The sequence below is a fragment of the Bufo bufo genome, chromosome 2, assembly GCF_905171765.1.
Source record: "Bufo bufo chromosome 2, aBufBuf1.1, whole genome shotgun sequence".
Lineage (NCBI taxonomy): Eukaryota > Metazoa > Chordata > Amphibia > Anura > Bufonidae > Bufo > Bufo bufo.
The window spans coordinates 687941250-687965332 of record NC_053390.1 but is presented as its reverse complement, the minus strand read 5'-3'; the positions used below and the strand labels follow the sequence as shown (position 1 = coordinate 687965332).

At 40.7% G+C, this 24083-nt stretch overlaps 2 protein-coding genes across 3 annotated transcripts in view; one reads left to right on the top strand and one right to left on the bottom strand.

The window, feature by feature from the left end:
- Window positions 1-24083, top strand: part of SCRG1 (stimulator of chondrogenesis 1) — a 200609-nt gene that overhangs the window by 98416 nt on the left and 78110 nt on the right. The window lies entirely within an intron of this gene.
- LOC120990115 (ecto-ADP-ribosyltransferase 5-like) lies at window positions 10774-18153 on the bottom strand. The gene is made up of 4 exons (XM_040418672.1): window positions 18119-18153; window positions 16564-16644; window positions 11693-12381; window positions 10774-10873 (listed from the first exon to the last, which is right to left on the bottom strand). Exons 2-4 carry the CDS (start codon window positions 16627-16629, stop codon window positions 10867-10869), a joined length of 762 nt encoding a protein of 253 aa, XP_040274606.1. The 5' UTR covers window positions 16630-16644; window positions 18119-18153; the 3' UTR covers window positions 10774-10866.

Sequence of the window (24083 nt, the reverse complement as noted above, 5' to 3'; positions counted from 1 at the left end):
TAATATTTCATGTGTTTAATAAAGAGAGCAAACAATATTTTTTTTTTAAATAAAACTTTTTATTTTGGCACTGAGTAATGTAATTTTTTTTTTTTTAACAGAAAAATATAAAAACAAGGAAAAATTACAAATTTTAAAACCCGGCTAGGTGAGAAAGGGGGAGGCAGAAACTGGTGCCCAAGGTAGGTAGGTTGTACAGATGGCTAAGAGGGGCCAGCTTGTGAGGATGATGGGCCAGGCTGGCGACATGAGCGAGGTAGGGGCCCATGAATGTGCCTACTTATTTCGAACTGTTGGGGCACCTGTGGACCCTGTTGAATGTGGCGGGGGCCAGACATGTGGCCATGGGTGCGCCAATTTTGTAGTCCTATAAAAATTTCGGTGGGGTAATTCGGTGGAGTGGCAGCCTCCAAAACTATACCAAGAGCCGCTTGGGTTCTGAGTACACGTTCTGGAGGCAGACTCCGCAAGTAAGGTGCTAGGCTTCTAGCATAATGATGAAATTGATCCTCCTGGGGATTTGTAACTGCCTTGGCAGGCGGCGTCCTGGTAATGCCAAACTTGGTGTGGGGGCCACAGCGGAGGCTGGGGGCTGAGAGGCGGTGGTGGGCCCTTCACCACTGTGTTTATGACCTTCAGATGCAGGAGGCTCCTCATCGCATGTCATTGAGTCATGAGCCCCACTATCTTCAGCCTCCTCCTCATGGTTGTCCTCCGTTTAATGACCACATCAATATGTACTCAAATAACTATTAAAAAATTACTACCATCAGCAAAATACTTTAAGAAAATAGAACTAGTTTAAATCTGACCAATCACCACTCAGAACATGTGTTTTTTGATTACTTCATGTATTCCCCATTTAATAACATATCTTGAACTTCTACTGTTAAGAGCTCAATGTTGTGCCATTAGTTTATGTGAAAAATACTAGTTATGAATGAATAGCTATTAGCATTCATTTTTAAAGGGTACAGAGGGGTAGTAACAAGTTGGGCCGTGTACCTGCACACCTAAACATGGCAGGACTGATTGGATCAAATGAGTGTGTGCAGATACAGCACCCCAACTTGGTAACACCCCTCTGTACCCTTTATTATAGAAGTCTAATAATTTAATTATAACTTCTAGCAGGAATAATAAAGGAACGCCACTACATCAAGAGTCACAGGAATATATACTCCAGAATTTTTATTACTTGGGGAATACATAAAGCTATTTGTCAGGAGTGGTGACAGGTCATGTTTAACTAACCAACATATTGCATATGTGGTCATGTAGCTACATTATAGAAATTACAAGTGACATAGCAAAAAACCGATGCCACTTGTAATAATATTAAACTACTAATGCAAATACATGGAGGAATTGAATTGGTTGCTAGCGGCAACTATGACATTTCTAATTTACACATTGTTACAAATTACATTACCCACATAGTACACATAGAGTGTTTATTGATAAACATGTAGTCGCTATTGGTTATAATTTACTTACGGACGCTGCTCTATTAACGGCCGCAGGAACATCAGCTCTTCCTTATAACTATGTGGCCTTTTCCTGAAAGTGCCGGAGCCACTGCACCCTTGTAGGATCTCCTTCCGGAATTGGTCCCGGCAGCTCCTCCAGCGACTCTTTACTTCTGCAACTTGTAATAAAAATACAAAAAAACTAACTTTTACCAAACAATACAATCTTACAGAGGATAATGTATGCCATGTGCTATGCTATAAGGGACGATAACGTATGCCATGTGCTATGCTATAAGGGACGATAACGTATGCCATGTGCTATGCTATAAGGGACGATAACGTATGCCATGTGCTATGCTATAAGGGACGATAACGTATGCCATGTGCTATGCTATAAGGGACGATAACGTATGCCATGTGCTATGCTATAAGGGACGATAACGTATGCCATGTGCTATGCTATAAGGGACGATAACGTATGCCATGTGCTATGCTATAAGGGACGATAACGCATGCCATGTGCTATGCTATAAGGGACGATAACGCATGCCATGTGCTATGTTATAAGGGACGATAACGTATGCCATGTGCTATGCTATAAGGGATGATAACGTATGCCATGTGCTATGCTATAAGGGACGATAACGTATGCCATGTGCTATGCTATAAGGGACGATAACGTATGCCATGTGCTATGCTATAAGGGACGATAACGTATGCCATGTGCTATGCTATAAGGGACGATAACGTATGCCATGTGCTATGCTATAAGGGATGATAACGCATGCCATGTGCTATGCTATAAGGGACGATAATGTATGCCATGTGCTATGCTATAAGGGACCATAACGTATGCCATGTGCTATGCTATAAGGGACGATAATGTATGCCATGTGCTATGCTATAAGGGACCATAACGTATGCCATGTGCTATAAGGGACGATTACGTATGCCATGTGCTATGCTAGGGGCGATAACGTATCCCATGTGCTATGCTATAAGGGACGATAACGTATGCCATGTGCTATGCTATAAGGGACGATAATGTATTCCATGTGCTATGCTATAAGGGACGATAACGTATGCCATGTGCTATGCTATAAGGGACGATAACGCATGCCATGTGCTATGCTATAAGGGACGATAACGTATGCCATGTGCTATGCTAGGGGCGATAACGTATGCCATGTGCTATGCTATAAGGGACGATAACGTATGCCATGTGCTATGCTAGGGGCGATAACGTATGCCATGTGCTATGCTATAAGGGACGATAATGTATTCCATGTGCTATGCTATAAGGGACTATAACGTATGCCATGTGCTATGCTAGGGGCGATAACGTATGCCATGTGCTATGCTATAAGGGACGATAATGTATTCCATGTGCTATGCTATAAGGGACGATAACGTATGCCATGTGCTATGCTATAAGGGACGATAACGCATGCCATGTGCTATGCTATAAGGGGCGATAACGTATGCCATGTGCTATGCTATAAGGGACGATAGCGTATGCCATGTGCTATGCTAGGGGCGATAACGTATGCCATGTGCTATGCTATAAGGGACGATAACGTATGCCATGTGCTATGCTATAAGGGATGATAACGCATGCCATGTGCTATGCTATAAGGGACGATAACGTATGCCATGTGCTATGTTATAAGGGACGATAACGTATGCCATGTGCTATGCTATAAGGGACGATAACGTATGCCATGTGCTATGCTATAAGGGACGATAACGTATGCCATGTGCTATGCTATAAGGGACGATAACGTATGCCATGTGCTATGCTATAAGGGACGGATAAAGTATGCCATGTGCTATGCTATAAGGGACGATAACGCATGCCATGTGCTATGCTATAAGGGGCGATAACGTATGCCATGTGCTATGCTATAAGGGGCGATAACGTATGCCATGTGCTATGCTATAAGGGACGATAACGTATGCCATGGGCTATGCTAGGGAGGACAGCTAGGGTCAAACATGTATAGATTGTCCACTTTTTACTTACCAGACCTCTCCCGTCTTTGGCCTTGACTAGTCTCCCAAACTGTAGAAAATATTTCTTTGGCAGTTTCTTGCCATGCTTGCTCTTTCTTGGAACGGTCCTGGTATTCTGCAGAGTTCATGTTCCAAATACATGGTCGCTCCTTGACCAGGATTATCATTTTGGGAACATCAATGTCTTTTAGGACCTTACTCATGTTTGATTTGGCTCCGCAAGGGCAAGATAACTAGCAATAATAAGTCTCCCTGCAGACAGACACTGATAACTTCACTTCCTGTCTTTTAAATCCATTCACTGTTGCTAAGTTACTTGCGTTAACAACGCAACGCAGTCAATCCGGATGCAATGTGTTTTTTACGCAGCCCCATTCACTGCTATGGGGCCTGCATGGGTGAAAAAACGCAGAATGTAGAACATGCTGCGATTTTCACGCGACGCAGAATTGCTGCGTGAAAATCATCGCTCATCTGAACAGCCCCATAGAAATGAATGGGTCAGGATTCAGTGCGGGTGCAATGCGTTCACGTCACGCATTGTACCCGCGCGGAATACTCGCTCGTGTAAAAGGGGCCTAAAATTTTTTATTTCCTTCTATTTACAGCAAATATCCCAGATTTTTTGTGAAATAAAGACAAATCCATTACTCGCCCTTTAATTGTCCTGCAGCGATAACCTCACATTCATCGTTTACATGACCACTGTAGCCAATCAGTGGCCTCAGCTGTCAAGTGCCATTCATTTATATTCATTGATGGTTGAGATCTGTGATTGACTGCAGCAGTCACATAATGATGAACATGATGTCATCACTACAAGACCAGTGGGGACCTGAGCACAGAGGACTGGAGCGGAAGGAAATTTGAGGGGTAAATTTTTTTTTTGTTTATTACTTAAAGGTGCCTGCGCGTTGCCAATTTAAGAACAATCTTAGACATCACCTTTAAGGCTTGTATCATTTTAGTCAGAGGCAAAGATTTAATCTAGAAATGTTTCTGAGGCAGTAATGAAGATCTACACTAGGGGGAGACAAACATCACCTTTTAAACACATACTGCAGCTCAAGCATAGTTGCAGAAAGCACTCAAATATACTGCATGTCTAATCATGGAATACTATAATAATTATAAGTGGAGAAGGGTAAATTATTATTTTACGATGAAATCTAGACCTATTTATGAACCACATGTGCCAAAAATTACATCCCCTAGCAAGCCAGTTTTGGTTTTCCATGTCAAAAAGGGGACGTATATTAGCGGAAAAGAGTCTTTTTTAACATACAACAATAGGCACCATAACTGCACCAACATTTTGCTACAAAGTAAGCCAAGTGCAGTACCCCAGACTAAGGTACTTGCAAATTGTTATTGTTATGCAGTGTTATTTAAACAGGTTTTTTGAGATTTTGTAACTGATGACCTTTCCTCTGGATAGGATTTGAGGGGGCCCGACACCTGGGACCCCTGCTGATCAGCTGTTTGAGAAGGTACTGACGCTTACAGTAGTGCAGCGGTTTTCTCTCAGCTCACCGCCGAACATTGTACAGCGGCTGCACTTGTATTCGCAGCTCCACCTAGACTATGTGACAGATGATTGTGATGTCACATGGCCTAGGCAAGGCTGCGAGAAGGTCACGGATCTACTGCAAGCACTATGGCCTTCTCAAACAGCTGTTCGGCTATTATTTAATATGTGAATGCCTTTTAATGTACCAGCATATATCTGTATGGTTCAGTCGGGGTTAATAATCATCACTCTCCTGTAGGAGGATGGGTGATGGACTTAGATCCACCCCTAGCTCACTCAAGTGTTAGCTGTGGATGTGAGAGGAAGCCATGTGTACTAACTCCTCAGAGCCTTAGGCTGCGTTCACACGGGCTTGATTTCCGCGCGGGTGCAATGCGGTAGGTGAACGTATTGCACCCGCACTGAATCTGGACCCATTCATTTCTATGGGGCTGTTCACATGAGCGGTGATTTTCACGTATCACTTGTGCGTTGCGTGAAAATCGCAGCATGCTCTATATTCTGCGTTTTTCACGCAACGCAGGCCCCATAGAAGTGAATGGGGTTGCGTGAAAATCGCAAGCATCCGCAAGCAAGTGCGGATGCGGTGCGATTTTCACGCACGGTTGCTAGAAGACGATCGGGATGGAGACCCGATCATTATTATTTTCCCTTATAACATGGTTATAAGGGAAAATAATAGCATTCTGAATACAGAATGCATAGTAAAATAGCGCTGGAGGGGTTAAAAAAATAATAATAATAATTTAACTCACCTTAGTCCACTTGATCGTGCTGCTCGGCTTCTCGTCTGTCTCCTTTGTTGAACAGGACCTGTGGTGATCATTCATTACAGGAACAGGACCTGTGGTGACATCACTCCGGTCATCACATGATCCATCACATGATCTTTTACCATGGTCATGTGATGGATCATGTGATGACCGGAGTGACGTCACCACAGGTCCTGTTCCTGTAATGAATGCTCACCACAGGTCCTGTTCAACAAAGGAGACAGACGAGAAGCCGGGCAGCGCGATCAAGTGGACTAAGGTGAGTTAAATTTTTTAAAAAAAAATTTTAACCCCTCCAGCGCTATTTTACTATGCATTCTGTATTCAGAATGCTATTATTTTCCCTTATAACCATGTTATAAGGGAAAATAATACAATCTACAGAACACCGATCCCAAGCCCGAACTTCTGTGAAGAAATTCGGGTTTGGGTACCAAACACGCACGATTTTTCTCACGAGAGTGCAAAACGCATTACAATGTTTTGCACTCGCGCAGAAAAATCGCGCGTGTTCCCGCAACGCACCCGCACATTTTCCCGCAACGCCCGTGTGAACTCAGCCTTAGGCCTCTTTCCCACGAGCGAGTTTTCCGTGCGGGTGCAATGCGTAAACGCATAGCACCCGCACTGAATCCTGACCCATTCATTTAAATGGGTCTGTGTACATGAGTGTTTTTTTCACGCATCAGTTCTGCGTTGCGTGAAAATCGCAACTGAACGCAATTGCAGACAAAACTGACTGAACTTGCTTACAAAATGGTGCGAGTTTCACTGAACGCATCCTGAACGCATCCTGCATTCACATCATCATGTCACAGCCTTGTCTGTGTGCCCACGCCGCAAAGATAGGATATGTCCTGTCTTTGGCCACATCTTACAGATCGTGGACCCATTGAAGTCAATGGATCTGCACCGCGATTCGGGGTGCACACGGCTGGTGCCTGTGGTTTGCAGATGTGTGGTCTACGCTCTGCAATGCAGACAAGCCCATGTGAATACAACCGTACTTTTGGTTCAGAATGGCTGCTACAAATGTGAATTTAAAACTATACATTTTATTGCTTCTATTTTTTCATTTATAGTAGGTATAATACTATTTTAGTTTAGAATGATCCCCATTTCTCAATTCTATTGTTTGTATGTGAAATGCTGCGCTGCCATACTGTTATTAGTTTTCGGTATGCTAGCCTGATGGATATGCACCTCTGACCATGAATGTTCTAGTCTAAATTTTCCTGTAGTATACATTTTATTGCATCATACAGAAGGGTTGGCAGAGACAGTGCCCTATCTTATGCATACTTACCAGCATTTAGTTGGTAAAATGAAGATTGCCAGCTCTTGCAGGCAGGATCAGCTTTAATTTTGTACCAGTCTGTAGTTTCACGCTCATTGTATTTGTGTTTTATATTATTCATGTGTAACCCCCTCTTGATGTACAGCGTACATGATGTACATTATAATACATTTATGGGTTAATGTAAGTAAAGCTTAGAAATTTTCTAATAAAATGTTCTGCAACTTTTGCATAAATTTGAATACTGAATTCCTTACTATTTTAAGACCTCTGCTTGCTCTCAGAGAAAGTGAACATACTCGTTTATATCCAGCGGCTGAAAGCCAATACAGACCTAATAGTTCACACAGCTGAGTTTACTACAAATCTATCCAGTCTCAGTACACAAACTGGACTATATGTAGATACACTGTAACAAGACAGAAAGAGATTTGTGTTACTAAACTGTTTAGCCCACAGATTTCCAACACTGCAGCAAACTCTCAGCTGTGAGAAATAGAAGGTCTGTGTCAGACAGGGCCTGACCTGTAAGAGTACGACCACGCGGCACGGTCATGATGCGGTTAGGAACCTCAGCATCTCATTTCTGAATAGAAGTCAATGGGGACATAGGTTATTGAGACAGACCTGGCACTTTCAAAGTTGTAATGACTGCCCCTGATTTCCGTGAGGTTGACCACACGTAAAACATGTCCTGTTGCTTGCGGCTGCTGACCACATTGGCTATAGAGTTGGGTTTAACATATTTTACCCCATGTGTCCCTATTTGAAGTAGATCAGAATGCTAAAGAAAGGGACTGCATATCAATATTTGGGAGGACCAGCAAGTTATCCAGCTCGGAGCTATTAGGCCATATTCTTATCTTTTCATCCCCTGATGATTCTGTCATAATATTTGTGACAGAGGAAACGCGTCGGGAATTTGTTCGTTGGGAGTTATTTTTTAGGGCAAGCTGTTTCTAGGGTCAGCCACCGATAAGTGGGGTCGCTCTATTAGGGGGTGATTTTCCCGCATTTAGGCGGGAGACCTCTCTGCTTTTAGGCAGGGCTTTAATAGTACTGTAGGGATATTATCTCCCTTTTTTCACTTTCATTTTTGGACCATTCTCTGCAGTGGAAATATTTCAAATTTGCCCCTTCACAGTAGTTATGCCCTCATTGCACGCCCTCACAGTAGTTATGCCCCCATTGTTCCCCTCTTACAGTAGTAATGTCTTCATTGCACCCCTTCACCTTTGTTATGCCCTCAATGCACCCCTCACAGTAGTTATGCCCACATTGCGCCTCCTTCACACTAGTAATGCCCTCTCTGTGCCCCATTCACAGTAGTAATGCCCTCTCTTTTGTCCTGTTCTTGATGATCGGATCTCCTCCAGCGGCCCCCTGCAGGCACAGATTGCGATGCAGCACTGTATGGGAAGAGCACAGGCAGATTCCTGGACTTCTCCTACACAGGACAGCAGCGTGATCTGTGTCTGCAGGGCTGAATGGTGAAGGAGGGAGAAGATGAATCCCTGCTTTACTATTCAGTGCACCGGACTGCAGGAGGAAAGGAGCGCCAGGAGCTGAGCAGTCAGAAAGTGAAGGGACCGCTGGCTCCCCAGCGCTCTAGCAATGAGTGCTTCCATCTGAATTAATGGAAGAGCACATTGCATCCGACACCCTCCCTATACCTCCCCCTGCCCTTGGCACGCCACTGCATATGAGTCTGATCTGTGCTGTTTTCTCACATATAGTCTGCAGCATAATAAGAATCTGAAGAGCGCCTGTATAGACTCTATGGTGGTATTATTGGTTATGCTAGTGATCGTGATGTGGTAGTGTAATGTTCCTGACTGTGTGATTACTTGCTTCTGTGTTCCAATTTTATTTTGTGTTGATCCTGTGGCATACATAGTTAAGAGAGTGGCAAGAGGGCATGACCAAGTAAACCAAATTTCACCACCGCAAGCACTGTGTGCAAATGTATTTTTGTGATACGGGGGGTATTATTATTGTGTGTGGGCTGGTTTAGTTTGTGTGTCAGTGCTACTTTTTCATTACAGTCTGTCCCTGGTACCAGATATACAGTCATGAGAAAAACAAAGTACATCTTTGAAATCTATGGTTTTACCTATCAGGGCACACAAAAAAAAAAAAAAAAACATCTGGTCCTTAGATGGTCCTCAATCTAGGTGACTACAAGCTTAAATGAAAATAACACATGACAAATTACACTGTGCCATTATTTTACAATAACTAGGCCAAATTCAGAAGCTGTGGGTTGAAAATTAAGTACACCTTTACTGCTTCCCTAGGAAATAGGAGATTAAGTAGCAGTCAGATGCTGCTACTCAAAAGCCCTTGATTAATTGATCATCACCAAGTGTGACCACTTCTTTAAAAGCAGACGTTTTGGCGTTTCCTGGTCTGGATCATTCAGGATTGTGTTAACACCATGCAAAGAAGGAAAGACATCAGCAATGATCTTAAGCAATTGTTGCTGGCCATCAGTGTGGGAAGACAATTTTAAGGCAATTTCAAAACAATTTGAAGTCCATCATTCTACAGTGACAAAGATTATTCGCAAGTGGAAAACATTCAAGATGGCTGATAGATGCCGCAGCAAATTTACCCCAAGTTCAGACCATGCAATGCTCAGAAAAAGTACAAAAAAACAAAGAGCTTCATCTAAGTCTCTACAGGCTTAACATGTTAAATGTTCATGATCATGACAGTACAATCAGTACTTATAGTATTATCTCGTAGGGAAAGAGAAACCGCTTGCTAGCGCCCCCTTTTGGAAGAAGCTCCCTTTTAGTCAAAGCTTGACTTTTTAACAAGCCTTGGAACATGACAAGGAAAAATAGCCAAGCCAAATATCCAGTCTCGGACTGGCACACGGGAAGCAGGTGAATCCCCCGGTGGGCCACTTATCAAAGTGGGCCTCTAGTCCCACACCCCCTGCACAAGTGGCACATGGCACATTAGACTGACATATAGATAAGCTGGCTGAGATGCTATGCAGTACCTTGCCTATGTTCATATAAAATACTGAGGATATTATTTAACAAAGTACCTAGTTTATCATCATAAGATGCATCAGGTGGCTTAGATGATGTCTAGGTATAGTGTAGCCTGTATCCTTTCCGCAAGGACCTGCCCTTTCAAGGTCACTACATGAGTGTCCATAATCAATCATCTTATAGCATCTTACTGCTGCCATTGTGTGACCAGGTAGTATATGCATGTAGCTTTACAGTGGGCCCCCAGAATGAATTTTACTGGTGGTCTCAAGGCACCTCAGGCTGACACTGCAAATATCCAACCTTGTTAAAAAGTCTTTGACGTATTGGGAGCCACTTTGTTGAATAAATAACAAAACGGTGGAATCTGTTGTGTGCTGTTCAATTTAGGTTGTATCTAACTCATTTTAAGACCTTCTAAGGACCAGATTTTTTTTTCATTATGTCCTGATATGTAAAACCATAGAATTCAAAGAGGGTGTACTTAGTTTTTCTCGTGACTATAAATAAGAATATTTCCATTCAGTGATAAAAAGAAATCTTTGAAATGGTGAATAATTTGACATGCAACCAGAAACCCTTTTACTGCATATTTCAATATAACATACTAAGAATAATAAAGAATACAAGCATGCAAGCTAGCATGTGGGCAGGTGTACACTTAATGTTTGCTCGGTTTTTCCTTATGCTTTATTCCTCGTCAATTTGTTCTGAGCAGAGCCCGACTACTTCATTAGCGATGCGAGCAAGATGAGTTTGAAGAATGGTCCACCCATTAAATGCTGTGAATTAAAATACAGTTAGTTAGTAATTGTCAGTCTCAATTAAGGTTCAAATACCTTTAAGATATCAAGATTTAAAGGGATTTCCCAGACAGAATTAATAAAAAAAAAAAGCATTTCTTACATCTCTTATGTTGTTGTGATGCTGTTTCTGTTCCACTGCTCTCTAGCCTCTGGTCCTGGATCAACACATAGGAAATGACTAGAAATGCCTGCTCAGCCAAATACTCGCTGAGATGGGTCTCTGTGGTGGCCAGTGGATGGCTGAACGTGCATGAGCCAGGACTAGGTAGCAGAGAGTAGCGGGTATCGAAGCAGTGTCAGAGGTCGGTGAGTTGAGTAATCATTTTTTTTCTTTAGCCAATTCTGTCCTTTAATCCTTTTATCCATTCTCACACTGTTCATGCTGACTGGACAGCATCAAAGCAGTGAAGATCTCTTCCATGTGGGAGAAGAGGACTAGTGGTCGCCCCTTTGGCTTACCTCTGCTGCATTTGAATAGTAGATGCCATAAAAAACAGGCCAAGAATAGGGGATGGGGGGACAAAACAAAAATAACAATAGGAGGGCTCCAGGGATCAGGGCCAATTGCTGCACATATGCAGTTTTACAATGGTAAACTGGAGACAGGTCCTCTTTAGGGCATTAACCAATTTTATGGTGAAACTGTTGTGAAGGCTCCATGAAGGGTTACACAGCAGGTGCATTGACATGTGCATGGTGCTGATTTATGAGCGCATCAGTTATTTTGTTAACTTGATTGCGTTAATTATAATTACCGTAATCTCTATTTCTTGCTCACCATCATATAAATCTTACCTTTTAAAATAGGCGCAGTTGAAGCGACTTTTAGAAAGTCCTTTACTGATCAAGCGGAAGCTGTGAGTTTCTTTATTAAATGATAACAATTTGAAAATCTCATATCCAGGGATCAGTACCTCTTTCTCGGAAGGATACAGAGAAAATCTCTGTATGTCCACCCCTAAACGTGTTTTTATTGTGAAGAATGATGAGTTGCCAAAATATGTAGCTGTTGCTTTATCTGCAGAGGTAGAGATAAACTGACCAAACCGGATACCACCCTTTGAATTGTTAGAAGGTATAAACTGAATATTCCTCACGCCTCTATATACCAGCTTATTGACTTTGTTGGATAACAACCGCATAGCCGTAGTCAAGTAGTAGTGCATTGCTTTAAAATTGAAATTCTTCTTGTAATTTTGTATCAATTTGCCCACATCTCTTGTTGCTTTATTGAAAGCCTTATACATGTTACTTGTATAGGCAACCAGTGCTATCCCATGCTCATTTCGAAAACCTTTTGGGAGCTTTTTTATGTCCAATTTGATTGTTTCCCAATATTCTGCAGCCTGAAGCCAATCATTTCTAAATTCTACATTGGATGCATTTTCAGACTTTAGTATGCTTGGGATGATCTTATCCATCTTCAGTCTGCATCCTTTATATTGGTCATCAAACATTTCAGGATTGTCACTCAGTTGTATCTCCTAGATAAAAGAAAAAGACCAGGTAATTTTTCAATGGGAACCCTACTTCTGCTGACATTGTACACTACAGACTGTGATTGTATATAACATGGAACAATGTAACTGTATTAAAGGTAGGATCACAATAAACAAAAGTCAAGATTAGACCTTAAAACGTTTGTGCCAAAGCGGATATTTAACACATAACCAAAGGGTAGGTTTTACATTTCTGATCACTGGGGAACCTACCACTGGGACCCTCTTTGATCACTAGAGCAGCCATGCCCTTGTTCCTTTCTAATGCTCAATAGCAGTAGAAGTTTGAAGGTGGTCACATATGTGCCTACTGCTCTATCAATGCCTATGGGGAAAACGGAAAGAGCCAAGCGCTGTGCTCTTGGGGTGTCATTTACTAAAGACTGATGTTTCACTCACCAGCCTTAGTAAAAAGGCCATCAGATAAGATGCGGTCGATTTATTAAGAGGTACACTCCTTTTAATGAATTTGCTGCACTTGTGCTGTCATGCGCCAGAAATTGAAATCTAAAACAAACACAATGGGGGTAATTTATGACCAGATATATGGCGTATATCTGGCGCAGATTCTGTCGCACACCATGATGAGACAGAATCTACAACTTTTTCCCCGCTCATGCCAGGTGGCATAGCGTGGGCAGGGAAGGGGACGGGCCAGTAGGCTCATCTCATTTTCTACTGGTTTAGGTGTACAAAATGGTCTAAATGTAAGACAGCAAGGGAGCTCTCTTACATTTAGAATTAGCGGTGGATACGCCGAAGTAATGTAGAGGCTGGCGGCTCTACATCACTTCGGCGATCTACCGCCAGCTACAGGGGTTATTAAGACCGGCATCTAAAACGCCGGTCTTAATTAATGTGTCCCAACGTTTTTCGCTTTTGTGCTTTCAGCCATGGCGATGTGCACCTGGATGTGCTGAATAACCCCTATTTTTTTCTTTGCAGAAACTGAAATCTACACCAGCTCGCATAGATTTCAGGTATAACTTGCTACAGTTTTCTGGAACAATTGCAATTTTTTGGGCCCTTTCTGTAAGTTCCACACACTTTTTAAAAAAGTAGCAAGAAGTGTTAGAAAAATAATGTAGTGAAACTTTTGTGCAATCTGCCATTGCACTGTGTATAAAGCCTTTGGAAATGCAGGGTGGTTGTAACCATGGAAACGAACAGTGTATAATGTGATAGAAAAATTAATACAGCCAGCAAAGCAAGCAATATGGATAATAATAGATTAATAAGTAGCTTGTATTAGCTTTCTCGACAAAAATAAATGCTATTTGTGTAATAAGTGTAAAATAAATAAATACAAAAACAAAATTAACCTCTTTGCTACAAGCACACAGAAATGTTGATCATTATTTCTAATAGGCTGGGTCTCTCTGAAGAGACCCAGTGTATTAGAGCTGCAGTTCCTATGTTGGCCAGCCGGTGGCAGGCCAACATAGGAGATCAGCAATTAGAGAATTACCATACTCCTTATGGGAGTATAGTAGTAGTCTCTAAAAAACAAAGTAACGGACATTGTAGCCTCCTAGAGGAGCTACAAACAAATTAAAGAAGTTAAAAATGTAAAAGAATATAAAAATTTAAATCACCCCCCCTTTCCATAGAATAAAGAAATAAATACATAAATAATAAACCATTAAAATATAAGCATCATAGCCATCATCCTGTCCCGTACTATTAAAATGCAAATGGTAAATGGCGTAACAGGAAAAAAAGTCTAAAAATGGCGGATTCACAATTTTTTCCTCCCTTCTCTTACCCCATAAAATTAATCAAATGTAATCATAAAGACACACACACACACACTCCAAAAGGGTATCAATAAGACTACAGATCATCCTGCAAAAAATGATCCCCCCCACACAGCTCAGTAGACATAACTACCAAAAAGTTATGGGGTTCAGAATATGGTGATGTAGCAAAAAAAATTTTTTAAAAGATTTAATTCATTTTTTTCAGTATTTAAACATATAAAACCTATACATAAATGGTATCATTGTAATTGTACTGACCCAGAGAATGAAGGGCATAGGTCAGTTTTGCCGGATAGCGAATACCGTAGGGACAAAACCTGTAAAACTCTGGCGGAATTGTGTTTTTTTTTCCAATTCCAACCTATTTGGAATTTTTTTGCCGCTTCCCACTACTTTGTATACCACATTAAACGGTGGCATTAGAAAATACAACTTGTCCAGCAAAAAAACAAGCCCTCATATGGATATGTGAACAGAGAAAAATGAAAATGCAAAAACAGTTCTGACATGCATTCAGGATGCAGTTTTTTATTGTAGCTAGCTGAAATTACTTAAATCATTCCCACAATGCAGAACACCAGGGTTTAACGAGGCTGCTAAATTAGCTAAATTGAAAACTGCATCCTGAATGCAAGTCAAAACTGCACTGTGTGCTATCAACCTATGGGTTAAAAAATAAAACTTAATAAAAATGAAAGACCACTGCTAGTCCACAATGTGGCTTCTAGGTCCGCCCAATCGACTGTAAACTATATATCTCCTATGTAATAATGACTAGAGATAAGTGAATTGATTCTAACCTAATCAATTTTGTTGCAAATTTCCCCAAAATTCTACTTCCAAATGAATTTGAAGTTTTGGCAATATTATTTGGACTAATACATATCAAATTCAGTACACTAGTCAGGGAAACAGGTCAGAGAAGATGAAGACGGAGGATTATATGACACTGGGCAAGCCCCTGGAGGGCTTGCCATAATGGCTTGCAGTCAGCCTCACAACCAATCAGGAGGGATGATTTTGTCTATTAGGCTCCTTTTAAGATCCCAAGCAGAGCAGAGCTCAGCCACTAATGTGATAGTGTGCATCTGTCACAGACAAAGCAAGTTTAAAGACTTGGGAGTTGGGACATTGTTAGGAACTGGGAAGATGTATTTAGTTAGGTAGATTGAATTACTTGATAGGCAGGTTTTAGCACTAGAGATAGAATAGAGCGAGATAGTTTATTGTGTATTACAGGGTTGAGCTGTCCACATATACATACAGACTCTGTTGCACAGTTTTTAAAGAGACAGTGCTCTTTTTTTTATGTGCAGGATCCAGCTAGCAGCCCAATTGATATAAAAAACCTTAAATCTACTGGCTGCTGATACTTTAAGCATCATAGTCTCAATGGACACTGTGCAATTGCACTAATTGAAAAGCATATTTTACTGCATCACCAGCAGGGTATATTTTGGTTACAGAGGTTGCCCGATTGTGCCTTTTTCCCCAAAAACCTGTTGCAAGGTTTCTGCAATTGATAAGTGTATAATAAGCAGAGAATAAGTAAAAGACAAGAAATAAAAAATGAATCCAAGGAGACCTCAGATCATCATACACATCTTTTCAGGGCAATCTGAGAACTTTCAATTTTGGTCGAATCTATTGGTACCCGAATCAGATCTGCCAAACGTTTCACTATAATCAGAGCTGAAATGAATTTTAAGACATTCGCTCATCTGTAATAATTACTGTAATGAAAAAGAGAGACAATTAAAAATGTTTTATTTTAGTTGCATTTTGTGCTATTTTCCCAGGTTGAAAAAACAAAGCAAAACATACTAATATAAAAATGACGCCCTTTGTATCAGATTAAAAAACGCAATTATTTGAATAACGGAACAAAAAAAGCTATTGCTTTCAAACCCACATGTACCAAAACATTTTAAACTGTGTCTCATTATGAATGGGAAAATGTTCTTGAACTGATTAATGCATTTAAAGGGAACCTGTCACCTCAAAAATGCATCTACACCCGCCAGCAGTACCTCATAGTAGCCCGCAGCCTGTTAATAATCATATGTTTCATCCTGTTGTCCGAAGCTGCGTAAGTTAAAAAAACACAGTTTTATTCTCCATCAGCGCTATAGTGCCGGCCAGCTTGAGGTCAAGGGGGCAGCAGCCTCCTTGCTTCAAGTCAAGGTAACAACACCCCCTAACCGTCCCCTCTTGTCTGAGAGTGACAGCCTGCAGTGCGGCCGCTATTCCCCAAGTCTCGCGCATGATTATTAACAGGCTGCGGGCTACTATGAGGTACTGCTGGCGGGTGTAGATGCATTTTTGAGGTGACAGGTTCCCTTTAAATTGAAATAAATATTGAGCGATCATGGTATGTTTTACAGACTGGATAAAGCCATGTGGATACCTGTGCCAGGTCCATCTTCATATGAAAAGTAAGAAGCATAAGCAGAAAAATGCTCCACTGGTCCATTTATACTGTTTATATCTGCAAAAGATTTGTATGGTCAGCAATTAATTTTTAATCAGATTCACAGCCAAACGCTTAAATTTTTCAAGGTATGAATGATAGGGTTTCTTCCCATATTTTGAAGAAAGGGACATGAAAAATAATGCATCTGTAATAGTGTCCAAATAATAACACCGTACTGTAAAAGTATAATACCACAACAACAACATACTATGTAATGACCTCAAAATACTACCACACAGTATGCAAACAGTGCCACATGGTCTTGTAAAACTAAGATTTATATTAAAGGGGTATTCCCATCTCAGACAATGGGGGCATATCACTAGGATATGCCCCCATTGTCTGATAGGTGCGGGGCCCACCTCTGGGCCCCGCACCTACAACGAGAACGGAGCGTGGAGAGCTGTGGCTGGAGGACACCGGAATTCCCGGGGTCCGTCCACCACCAAGTGCTGCTTCCCGCTACTCCAATAGAAGTGAATAGAAGCGAGCCCTCGCTCGGCTATTTTCAGCGGCCCCATAGAAATGAATGGAGGGCTGCTGCGCATACGCAGTGCGCCCTCCGTTCATTTCCCTGCTCCATTCTGATTGTAGCTGCGGGTCCCAGAGGTGGAACCAGCACCTATAAGACAATGGGGGCATATATTAGCGATATGCCCCCATTGTCTGGGATGGCAAAACCCTTTTAATCCAAATTGCCTCCATAGCAGTTGCTATGACCCAGCCCAAAATGAATGCACCTTGTGTATTTTTGCTAATTGCACATATGAAACTATACAAAAGACAAGCCAAATGTCTTAGGTCTATAATTCCATCAAAAGAAGTTACAAAGATACTAGCAAACATGTTCAATGCCCCTGTGTTTGTGCTTACAGCTCACTTAACGGCAGTCATTCATTTAGCATTTACTTATGTATAATAGGCATTATGGCACAATGCACAATGCAAGAATGTTCAATTATAATAATATGTCTGCTCATAGGACCCTCGCTGTAAAACTTTCAATTGAAATACATAATTAAAAGCATAATGATCTACTTCCCCTTCAATGGTGCTCTCTTGACCTTGAGTTTACTTTGCACACTATAATAAATGCTCTTCACTGTATCCAAGTGTTTCTTAAAACATAAGAGATATTGAATAGTACAATAAAACATCTATATATCTACACTAAGCTAGAGACATAATAGCACATAAAACTGCTTTCTCAACAAAAGGGGGTCCGAGAACATGCAGGAGTACATATCCATGAGACAACATATCTTAAATTTTAAAAAGACTAGAAAACAAAGACTAGAAGCACCCTTGTATCTACTAGCAATCCATGAAGAGGTGGTCATGATCTTGCAACACAATACATAAGGGAATATATTTAATGTTAGCAATACTATTAATATTTTATGTATAATATATATGTATAGTTATGTAGAAGTAATCGTAACAAAGTTATGAGCACTGTATTCCTAGGCAATTAGATAAATCATCTAACCTTAAGGGATTTTTGATATTCTGGTCAAGTCTCTGTGTCTGGTACTTTAGTTTAGGCAGCACTTTATAAACAACATTACTTCCTCATTCAGACATAATCTCCCTACACAAACTCTTATCAACTTCAGAAGATTTTAGAGATTAAAATTTGAAAAAAACACAGAGCTGATAATCAACAAGTTCCATTTGCGATAAAATATCCACTATTGATATCTGCTGATATATTTCTGCTGATGTGTATGACAGATGAATGAACTGATGTTTTATAGCATTCATCCTGCAAAACAAATGTAAAAGTTGCAAATAAAAAGTATTAAAACTATCCACTGGATAGCACATTGCATAATGGAGGGGTCCAGGCTAAGAGCATAAATGGATTGTTGTTACTATGCTACTATGATGAACGCTAAAGGGGTTTTCCGGGTTCTAGATATTGATGACTTGTCCTCAGGATAAGTCAACAATATTACATCGGTAGGGGTCTGACACAAGAAACACCCACTGATCAGTTATTTTTAACAGCTGCCTTGTACTGGAAAAAGCACAGTGGATGGATCTGGAAGCAGAAGACTGCATCGACTGCGAGGTGGCTGAGCCAGATTACTGCAGTTCAGCTATGGCTCAGGAAAACGGGAGCAGTCCTATATTACATTCTTCATTTTAGGACATGGTCAGATATCATAATAATGTCAGCGTGAGGCAAAATACTCACCCTGATACCTGACCCTGACACCTGACCCTTACTCCTGATTCTGACACCTGACTCTGACTCCTGACTTTGATATTTGACTCTGACATCTGAGTTTGACTTATGCTCTTCATAGGTCAGGGTCAAAGTCAGAATGAGTAATAGATATACTGTGCATTTGTATGCTTAGTCACACAACCAAAGAAAGTCTATAGCTGAGCTTATGGCTATGTGTCTCAAATGCTGTAAGCTAGCATGTTACAGTATTATATGAGTGCATAGCTCAGTGGTTAGGTAATTGATTTTTATATGGGAGTTTTTGAGTTCAAAACCCATTATTTATTAATAATGCAGATAAAATATATAATTTCCTAGATATAGTGTGCAAAGACAAACATTGGGATAGAGGGTAGTGGACCCCCAATTAGTGTGAATGCAGCCTAATACACAGCTATGTAGGGTCCCTGTTCAAGCCCTATGGCTATCTAGCTGTTCAGCCCTGATACTAGTAACCAGCAAGTCCTACCGGTACCAAGGGACGGTCACCAGATCCTTCACCACAAGCTGTATTCGTGATGTACCCATCTAAGGATGATGTCCAGTAGACAAAAAGATGGCAGTAATACACAGCTATGTAGGGTCCCTGTTCAAGCCCTGCTACTCATTATCTAGTATCAGGGCTGAACGGCTAGATAGCCATAGGGCTTGAACAGGGACCCTACATAGCTGTGTATTAGGCTGCATTCACACGTCGGCATTCACACGTCGGCATTCACGGACATCGGCGATGTGCATTCCGCATTTTGCGGTCCGCACATCGCCAGCACTTAATAGAAAATGCCTATTCTTGTCCGCAAATGCGGACAAGAATAGGACATGTTCTATATTTTTCGGGAACGGAAATGCGGACCCGGAAGTGCGGATCCGCAATTCCAGGTCCCATAGAAATGAATGGGTCCGCAATTCCGTTCCGCAAAAAGCGGAACGAAAATGCGGACGTGTGAATGGAGCCTTACTGCCATCTTTTTGTCTACTGGACATCATCCTTAGATGGGTACATCACGAATACAGCTTGTGGTGAAGGATCTGGTGACCGTCCCTTGGTACCGGTAGGACTTGCTGGTTACTAGTGCCGCAGTGCACTTTATTCTTTATATGTTTTTCATTTGGGATAATTATTATTGCACTAATTGGAGGTCCACTACCCTCTATCCCAATGTTTGTCTTTGCACACTATATCTAGGACATTATATATTTTATCTGCATTATTAATAAATGTTATGTTTTAGGATTACCCTTTTCTGAATAATATTTTGACTTCAGGTAATCTTAGAGCGCAGGCATGCATCAGTTCTGACCTCTCACTCAGGAATTAATTCAAAACCCATTAGCAACCTTAAAAAACAAGTTAATGTTTTTAAACATTAGATAAGAGACTATAGATAAGAGCCTACAGCCTCATATACAGTGCTGCTGGGTTAAAAACCCCGTGCAGCCTTTAGAAAAAATAACATTTTATTAAGCCCTAGATGAGAGACAAATTCAAGTGATGTGTGACGCTGATATCTGACTTGTCAGCGTCACAATGACCTTTAGGTTCATTGCATTTTTTTGTATACTAAATCTCATAGATGAAGAAAATAATAAACATTAACGTCTACATCTATAGCTTAGTGGTAAGATACTTGCTTTACATGCAGTGGACTAGTGAGACTCCTTGTAGTCATATCTTTGCAGCTTATGTTTGGGTGGATGCCGACAAATAATTTCAATAAAGTTATTTATAGATCTGATAATTAGGCTCCTTCCTAAGAAATAAGAATACATTATTTTATTGTACAGTGACTCTTTCAAGACAACAAAAAAATGAAATAGCACTCAGTCACCTGGAAATAGGTGAAGATACAGTAAATTAGTGCCCCCCTTACTATAGCGCTGCCCATGTACTCTCAATAAAATAAAAAAGGACTACATACATCACTTGAATTTGTCTCTTATCTAGGGCTCAATAAAATATAAATTTTATTACAAGTCTGAAAGGGGTTTTGAGCCCAAAAACACTGCATGTAAAGCAAGTGTCTACCACTAAGCTATAGATGTAGACACTAGTGTTTATGATTTTCTTCATCTATGAGATTTAGTATACAAGAAAAATACAATAAACCTAAAATTCATTGTGACATTGATGCTGACCAGTGAAGAAAGTCAGATATCAGCATCACGCATCACTTGAATTTGTCTCTTATCTAGGGCTTAATAAAATGTTATTTTTTTAAAGGCTGAAAGGAGTTTTGAACCCAGGAACACTGTATATGAGGCAACTGGCTTACCACTGAGCTATAGGCTTTCCTTACTTTAGTTTGGGATTTTCTTCATCAATGTGATTTAGCATACAAAAATACAGTAAACCTAAAAGTCATTGTGACGCTGACTAGCCAGGAAAGTCAGATATCGGCGTCACACATCACTTGAATTTGTCTCTTATCTAATGTTTAAAAACATTAACTTGTTGTTTTAAAGTTTCTAATGGGTTTTGAACCCAAAAACTCTAGTATACAAAGCAATAACCTAACCACTGAGCTATGCACTCACTGTAACATGTTAGCGTACAGCATTTCAGACGCATAACCAGAATCTTAGCTATAGACTTTCCTTTGTTGTGTGATTTAGCATACAAATACACAGTATATCTATAACTCATTCTGACTTTGACCCTGATCTATGAAGAGCATAAGTCCAACTCAGATGTCAGAGTCAAATATGAAAGTCAGGGTCATATTCAGGTGTCGGTGTCAGGGTCAGGTATCAAGATCAGGTGTCAAGGTCAGGGTCAGGTGTTGGGGTCAGATGTCAGGGTCAGGCATCGGGGTGAGTATTTTGCCTCATACTGAAATTATTCTGATATGTGACTATGATATCTGACCATTTCCTAAAATGAACACTGTGTCAGAATAGGCTATTAACCTAAAAATCTCTTTTTTTTATTATACCCCAGAATGTGCTTCACCTAAAATAAGATAGCCAGGTTCCAGCACTATAACTGTTCAGTGATGCTTCCAATCTGGGTCTGGCCTTCCAAACTGGGTCATGTGCGCAGCGGCAGCTAATCACTGGCCTCAGTGGTGACATATCCCCAAGAAGCGTGTCACTGCTGGGTCCAGAAGGTGAATGTAGTCACAATGCCGGAACCAAGTGACAAGAGCAGGTGAGTTGATTAATTTCTTATTTCATGTGGAGCACCTTCTAGGGCAAAGAATCGCCAAAGACTTATGGGGAGTGTCTGTAGCTTCAGGTCTCTGTCTCTCCTTCCCCTCCCAGCTGGAACATCACAGATCCAAGCAGGGCCCAAAGCGACATTAGTGAATACTAATGAAGCAGTGTTGGATATGGGTAGGGACCCTCTTCCAGCAGAGACTTTTAGTAGATAAATAATTTAACAGGTCTTCAGCAGGATTTGAATTCTAGACCTTTTGTATGTTAAGCAGAAGTGCTTCCATTACACTATAGACATTTTCGGGGGGAAGGGCTGAATTTTCAGTGCTTAAAGAGCACTTTTCTTTACAGGCATAACAGTAAGCATACAGCATATTACTGAAATGAAAGGGAAAAAATTGTGGCACTTACCAATCACCATAAATAATAATGTTTTCACTATATTGTACAGCTTATTATGATTATAGGAATACCAAATACTGTTTGGTGAGATTTCATACTGAGGATGTTACAAAAACTTTAATGGTTTTTGCTTAATTATTTTTCGAGTAACAATAACTTTTACCATAAAAAAAGATGGAAAGCAAAATTTCTACTTTCTAACTTTGAACCCCGGACCATCTGTACAGTGAACAGCTGCTTTATTCACTCCTCTACAAAAGAGCTCTTCTCTAACATGGATTTTTTAGGGCTTAGCATTTTTAGTAACTATCACAAAAGAGTATTTGGTATCCCTGCAATCATATCACAATATAGTGATCATATTATTTATGGTGATTGGTAAACATTGTGAATAAAAATGGGAGAGCCCTAAAATTTCTGATGGCAGCCCTAGATCCAAGCCTGCTTGAAGCCTGCTGAAAAAAAACCATCATAATACACAGCATCGTGTCTATAGGTAAGGGACACAGATAAGGATGTTGTGTCTACAGGTCAGTGCCTTGCAAGCCTTTGCACAACTCAGATGTATACGTAATGTCATTGGGATAGAGAAACAACACAGTGGAAAATGTCAGCATGATGGAGTGCAGGAAAATGGGCATTACAGATAAACAATCACTATTAGTAAGTGATAATATGATTTTTTTTTTCTTCATTTTTTCACTGTTGCGTACCAATACCATAACATTTTTATTTCTCGATCAACATACCTGTGTGAGAACTTGTTTTTCGCATGATGGGTTTATTTGTTCTATAACACCATCTTCTGGTTAATATGACTTGGGAGGGAGCTCTTTCCAAATCTGCACCGCAATGCACAGTTCTCCACACTCCTTCCATATCTGTGACTCGTCATATGTGAACTGTGTTAAATACAGAAGCATCAAATAGTAGCATGACAGTGGAGCAACTTTAACATATGTTGTAAAGACTCAAATGTGTAAGATCTTGAAAGTGGGACTACTCTTGCATGGCAATACATGGCACATGCTCCCAAACACACAATAATAACATTTTTATTTATATATTTATATATATTTTTTTTTATAGAACCTTAATGTAATAAAAACACGAGACTAGAAAGTGGAGATAAGCCGAGGCCTGTTTATTTAAACTCAAACCAACTTTAATATACTCAAAATATTAACCATATAAATACCATGAGCCTAGTCATAAACTCAGACTCGTTTAAACCATAAATACATCCGAGTCGATCCCATCCCGGGATGACTATATCAACCACCCACCAGTCCCGCCGCGCCTTCAAGAAGGCAGCAAGGGACCCACCCCCCCCCCACAGCTATTTCTATCATAGCCTGCAGGTTGAGGTTGAAAATATCATAACCGATATCCGATAAATGTATACCATCATTGAAAAACAGGCCTGCCTCTCCACTCTCCAAATCCACATGCCTGAAAGAAAAACCACCTAATAAAGGCATAAACTTAGACAAAGCGCGGTTAATCCGCCTCCGGCCCTTGTCCTTAAAGCCTAAGGCAGGATAAACCCTCCAACACCACCTAGAGATAATTTCGGAGAAAACAAGCCTCATTTCAGGGAAGAGGCAACGCAAATCTGACATCGTTTTCTTCATTTGAAATATCAACTCCATGGTGTCTTTGC